Here is a 6,433-nt window from a genome sequence, read left to right on the forward strand (position 1 = left end):
TGGCTCACCCCTGCACGCCCGTGAGGCTAAGATGGCTGCCTTTTACCAACATTTCCATAGGAAGGAGGGACAATTTATGATTAACCCCTTAATTTTTAAGAAATTTCTCTCAGATGCTTAACATTTTAATGAATTGTCCAAGCGTTGGGCCTATGACTGCCCTGCCTTTTTGTAGCTTCATTTAACCTGTGAAATTGAAAAAACTCCCTTTACCTTCAACTTGCGACTCGTTTCATTACCTTGATATGTTAGTTATTAAGCAGCGTTGTGCTATTGATTAGGCAGTTAGGGGTGGAGCCAGGAACTTTTTATGTAGGGGTTGAAGTATGGCTTTAAATTTTTTATAAGAGTCAAAATATCATTTTTCAACTTTTATATAAGATTAATGAAAATTTTTAAAATTCATATGTAAATGTTTTTTTAAAACCCTGCCCACCCACCTTTGGCTCCGCTACTGTCGGCAGATATCAGCCCTATATATTGCTTTGATAACTGCACTTCCTATGTTATGCCGTCAACATGAAAATGCATGTTCCTATATTTTATCAAAGAGTTATTTTGGTCATTTTATTAGGTGAAATTTTTTCAAATTTTACTTTTACCATATTGGGGAGGGATCTACTTTTACTATTATTTAGGAGGGTCTTACAATTAATTGATCATTTCTAGTTCGTAACACATTTTGATCAACGTTAAAACAGGCAATTTTAGTGATTCAAACCGATAACGTCACTAAAGACAAATGATACTTTCAAATAAATGTCACTAAAAGGGATAAAACTCTTGATCGTCTGGCACATCTAGAAGTTGAGAAATGATATGAAATCGAATCCCTAACATAGCTTCCCGGTTTGGAAATATCGTGTTGATGTCTGCAGGAACTCATCCTGGCAGCGACATCAGGCTTCGATGGTAAGGAACTAATTGAAATCTGGTATTCTATGGTGTCTGATTGCTTCGTCTGCGATCTTTAGGTGAATGTCAGTTCGGTCACTTCGACCAAGGGAGAAAGTGGAACTGAAGCGATCAGTATTGCTCATTCAGATTCTGTATTGCTCGCTGGGTAGCAAGTGGAACTCAAGCGATCACTAAAAAAAAAAAAGAAGAGACAGATTCATCCACGGGTAAGAAAACTAGACGTCGATAAAAAGTAACTTCTACTAACATCCGGCTTTAAATGTAAGTGAAGATTAAGTTTCGCCAACATCCAGAACAAGACGTTAGTAAAAGTAGCCTTCATAGACACTTGCTGCTAGGATGTCGTTGAAGTTGAACTTTTAGTCATGTCTACTTTACAATCCATAAAAAAGTAAGTTTTACTGACATGTGGTGATGCTCACATTGCTAAAAAACTCTTTAATTAACACGTAAAACGTCGGTAAAAGTTACCGCAAAACTTTTATAAACGTTTTTAAGTAAACCTTTACAGACACATTTTACACATCGGTAAAAGCCTTCCCAATGCACTTCACACGTCGCTAAATCTTTCCTGACCCTGTAACTCTGCTTGAGCTTTTCTTCTCCTTTCTTCTTCTTCTTCCATCTTTTTCTTTCTCCTCCTTCTTGCTATCAACATTTATCAAAGTGCCCATTGTAGGTGTTCTTCATCAATTTTTGACATCTAAATAAAAAAGTTAGGTTGTTCAAACTTGATGTTCAGTTTTTTTTATTTGTGAATGATTTTAGGTGATGATATTGTTTTAGGGTAATTATTTTAGGTTTTTTGCTTCAAGTTTTTATTCTTTTGCATTCCAGCCTTCTTCTCCAAACGGCAAAGGCAGTGTTGCCAAAGAAGAAAAGAACATTAGCTACTAGTGAGGTAGTTGCTTTATTCTAGTTGGTTCATGTCTTCTCTATCTTCTTGTTTATTCTATTTGGTTCATGTCTTCTCTATCTATTTATTGTTTCTTGTTGTTTATTTTATTTGGTTCTGTTTATTCTATTTGGTTCATGTCTTCTTTACCTTCTTACTGTTTCTTGTTGTTTATTCTATGTGGTTCATGTCTTCTCTATCTATTTATTGTTTCTTGTTGTTTATTTTATTTGGTTCATGTCTTTTTTATCTTTTTGTTGCTTCTATAATTGAGGTAATCATTTTAAGTTTTCTTTTTCATGCTTTTTTCAGTTTTGCTGCAGCTATATATGTTTGATATAAATGCAATGCACAAGGATATGGGTCCATAAAAAAAAATAAATCTTCACAGACACATGCAATTGCGTTGATAAATATATTACCAACGGTTGATAAATATATTACCAACGTCCACCTGTATGCCAATAAAAGTTTTACTAATACCCAAAACATATCGGTAAAAATTCTACCGATGCATGCCACGTGTTAGTAAAAATTTTACCAATTCATGTCACATGTCCGTGAAAGTTTTATTACCGACATCCTCGGATGTCGTTAATAATTTTATTTACCAATGCACATGATGTGTCAGTGCAGAATTCTACATTGACGGGTGGGCTTGAATGTCAGTGATAGTTTTCATCGACATTATCTTCACCATCGACTGCCTCGAACGTCAGTAAAATGTTTATCAACGCGTAGCCATGTTTTACCGATGTTTTTTAGCTGTCGGTAAATCCCCAGTTTTCTTTTTTGTAATGGATGGAAACTCATATCCTTGAGGAATGTATTCGAGCTTTGGAATCAGTTGAAGATAACAAAGGAAAATTCTTGATTCAATCCAACAATGGGGATTGGAAACACTAGTTTGCGCTCAGTTTAGAAGATGGCCCCTTGCTGAAGTTCCGCATATTTTATGGGTTACTCCAAATAATGGTTTGTATAGGATGTGGAATTGCCAAGAAGGCAATTGTGACCCTTGCAAAGTATCTGTACATGTGGGTTAAGGTCTTGGGTTTGGTCCATTTTTTCTGTACATAATTCACAATTTTGTTCTTAATAAAGGAAGGGGGCCTATCCCCCGAGCAGCCTCCACCCGAAGGTAAATGTCACTAAAAAGCCCACCTTCTTTGAGGGAAGTTTTCAGGAGGCTACTAAAGGTCAACCATTACCGACGTTTTGAAGTGAACATCGCCGAAAAAATTGGGCCTTCGGTGATGTTTCATTTAAAAAAAAAAACACCAATAAAGATCAACTTTTATTGATGTTTTCAACAAAATGTCAATAAAAGTTCCCACCTCATTCCCCACCTTCAAGGGTCTTCAAAGACAATATTTTAGAAAAGATGCCATTAAAAGTGTAGCCTTCAACAATCATTTCCGGAAAACGCCATTAAAAAGCGAATTTTTACTAATGTTTTTTCGAAAACATCAGTAAGAGGCGTTTGATGATGCATGAATTGTGGAATTTTTGAACTGCAATTCTCACTTTTGATAAAATAAGAATTGTGCTATCAAACAAAGAATTTTTTATTCCACAGCTATCGGCTAATTCTTAAATCAAAATTTTGGAATTGTGGTTTTAACTTGTAGGGTAAAATTATGATTATAGAATTTGAGAATTTTTTCGCCTCTTTTTACTAGGCTTGTCATGATAATTCGTTAATTTTAAAATTTTAGTTCCTGTTTTATAAAAAAAAAAAAAATCATTTTCAATATCATAATCAAAATTCCAAACTATCAAACACAAAAAGAAACTATAACTGAAATTTTCATTCCAATTTCGGTTTAAGGTGGAATTTTGTAGATTTTTTAATTCTAAAATCAAAATTCAAGGTAATCAAGCACCCCTATAAAAGTCTTTAACATTTTCTAAAAAAATGTCACTAAAAGTTTGTCTTTAGTAACACTTTCTGAAAAAAATGCCACTGAAGGCGTGGGTCTTCAGTGACATTTTATGAAAAAAGAAGTCGCTAAAGATTGTACACGGAGAAATGTCATGAGAACACTCAATCGGATCGGAATAAAGGACAATAACATAAGAGAAGTGATAGATTTTAAGTGGTTGGAGATACATAGCATACACCTACGGAGAGCACACATGATCAACACTGTCACTCATTCACTTGCGTTTTACACCATATACTGCAAGTGCAAGCAAGATAAAGGAATCGTACTTCAACGTTAAGAAGAAGACCAGTGAACGTAGCAGGACAGAGAATCCCACAGAAAACGGAACGAAATTTCCACAAAGTATTGCACCGTCATTCAGAACGAGGATCACGAGAATGGGCAATTGAATTACGATGAAATATAGCAGTTAATTGGTATCTTAACTAGAATTAAAGGGAAATATCAAGGTATATCCTTATACGACATAGCGAAGCACAAATATATAGGAAATAAGAAATTTGAGGCCAGAATTGTAGAAATCAAATATTTTTTAAGAACATGGCTCCAAATCAACACTGGAGTGCAGCGTCAAGAGCTAGCCACCTTCTTTCGCACCTGCCGGACCATTCCAGGAATCTACCAACCTGGCTAAGTTCGCCAAGGACGAGCCACCCTCTTTGAGCGCTGCAACCCCTGCATCCTTTGCCGCTTTTACACGCTCCCTCAGCCGGGCGCCCTCCTCCTCTGAGTCAAGTAACAGCCGGACACACCTCTCCACCTCGGCTGCACTCACGAGACCATCTCGGTCCTCTTTGACGGAAACCGCCACCCCCATGTCCAGCACCAACATGACCCGGTTGATCGGCTGCTCCGCATACAAGGGCCATGCAATCATCGGCACGCCGGCGCTGATGCTCTCCAGCGCCGAGTTCCAGCCGCAGTGGGTCACAAACCCACCGACCGCAGCATGGTTCAGCACCCTCGCCTGCGGTGCCCATGTCTTCACCACCATTCCCCTGTCACTCGTCCTTTGGAGGAACCCTTCCGGAAGCAAAACATCCAGATCCGGGTCCACGGGCACCAGCGCCTGCTTTGACTCAGCCGTCGGATTCCGGACCACCCAAAGAAACCGCCGCCCGCTGCGCTCGAGCCCCAGCGCCATCTCCCTTAGTTGAACTGCGGAGTGCAAGCCTAAGCTGCCGAAGCACAAGAAGACGACAGCGTTGTCTGGCTGCGAGTCGAGCCAACGAAGGCAATCTGGAGGTCGCGGCACTTCCTCGGCCGGGGCGACCAAAGGTCCGATCGCATAGACCAGCGGGTTCGGCCCATCCGGGACGCACAGGCCGTCGGCAAGGGCTCGGAGAGTGTGGGGATGGAGCGCATCAAAAGTGTTAATTATGATGCCCTTGGCTCTGGCGAACTGCGACGATACCTTGAGAAACCATTCATAAGATCCAACATGGAACCGAAGGGTATGAGGCAGGCCGGAAGGCGGGAAGGGAGGGATGCCGGGGACATGAACCAGCTTGTCTTCGGCACGAGCCGAGGCAACATCATATTGGTGACTCAGAGCGTTGAGGTACAGAAGCAGTGCCAGTGCACCAGCGTTGCTGATGTAGTAAAAATAGGCGGGTATGCCCAAGCTGGCGGCAACCTCCATGGAGGTGAAGCAGAAGCAATCTAAGATGATTGCCTTGACAAAGCAATCTCTTGATATGTCCTGCAATGCTTCCTCCACTCGGCCCCTGCAAGCATGTAAGAATTCGAAGAGAAGGACGTCGTGGCTCTGGCAATCGACTTCTTCGACTTTGAAGTCGACGGGACCGAGCTCGGTGAAGGTAAAGTCGAGGCCGGAATCGGCGACGCTCTTCATGTAGGCGGCCGAGTTGCCGAAGCTGATGGGTGGTTTGGCAACCAGGATGGTGATGGAGATGCCATGGCGGAGGTGCAAGAGCTTGCCGAGCTCAACCATGGTCATCAAGTGGCCCATCCCGGGAGACGGGAAGAGAACCACAGTTTGCTTCTTCATTTCTTTCTAACACCACTGTTCCCTGCTTCTCCTCTGCAATTACTGTTGCCGAGGCTTTGCCTCCTTCACAACTACAAACAAGAACAATGGCATGCGTGCATGCTGTATGCCCACAGGCGACCTCATATATAGGCGCTAATCGGATCGGACTCAGACTGGACCTTTTTGGATCTGAAGCCGAATTCCAACGGCGATTTGATCTGGTGTAAAGTGTCTAAGCGGGGTGTGCAATCGGAGTAAAAAAAAGAGAAAATGAAAAGTAACCATAACTTTTGGCCTCTGATATAGAGCTTGGTTGTTCAGTGGACATTAAAGTTGGCTGAATAAAGAAAGGGAACTCCATGCATGCAAGGGAGTCTCACACACTAAGTTTCAATGAAAGCTGCCTATTTAATATCAGATCTTCCTCTTCTGGTCTTAAGTCCTAGTTTTTTTCAATACAAAGAATAAAAATAAAGATCATAAGTGCGCATTTTAGAACTGACCTATGATTATTGCTTTCATAAACCAGGAATTTTACCACAAATATGTTATTATATCAGTAAATGCATGCCATATCAAATAACTGGAGCTCGAGTCATTTATAAACCAGTTGAGTTTATATGAGCGAGTTGGAGTTGAGCTCGAGCTGGTCGTGTAACCTGACCACTCTTTCAATCA

At 40.7% G+C, this 6,433-nt stretch overlaps 1 protein-coding gene across 1 annotated transcript; it reads right to left on the bottom strand.

The window, feature by feature from the left end:
- Positions 1 to 4,284: 4,284 nt before the first annotated feature.
- On the bottom strand, positions 4,285 to 5,849 carry LOC116267074 (UDP-glycosyltransferase 88A1-like). Its single transcript, XM_031648634.2, has one exon. It carries the CDS (start codon positions 5,771 to 5,773, stop codon positions 4,340 to 4,342), a length of 1,434 nt encoding a protein of 477 aa, XP_031504494.1. The 5' UTR covers positions 5,774 to 5,849; the 3' UTR covers positions 4,285 to 4,339.
- Between the last annotated feature and the right edge of the window lie 584 nt (positions 5,850 to 6,433).

Source organism: Nymphaea colorata, chromosome 13 (genome assembly GCF_008831285.2).
Source record: "Nymphaea colorata isolate Beijing-Zhang1983 chromosome 13, ASM883128v2, whole genome shotgun sequence".
In the NCBI taxonomy this organism is placed as follows: domain Eukaryota; kingdom Viridiplantae; phylum Streptophyta; class Magnoliopsida; order Nymphaeales; family Nymphaeaceae; genus Nymphaea; species Nymphaea colorata.

Bases quoted from the DNA above. Each gene is read 5' to 3' on its own strand.
- LOC116267074 (XM_031648634.2), bottom strand. From the start codon at position 5,773: ATGAAGAAGCAAACTGTGGTTCTCTTCCCGTCTCCCGGGATGGGCCAC.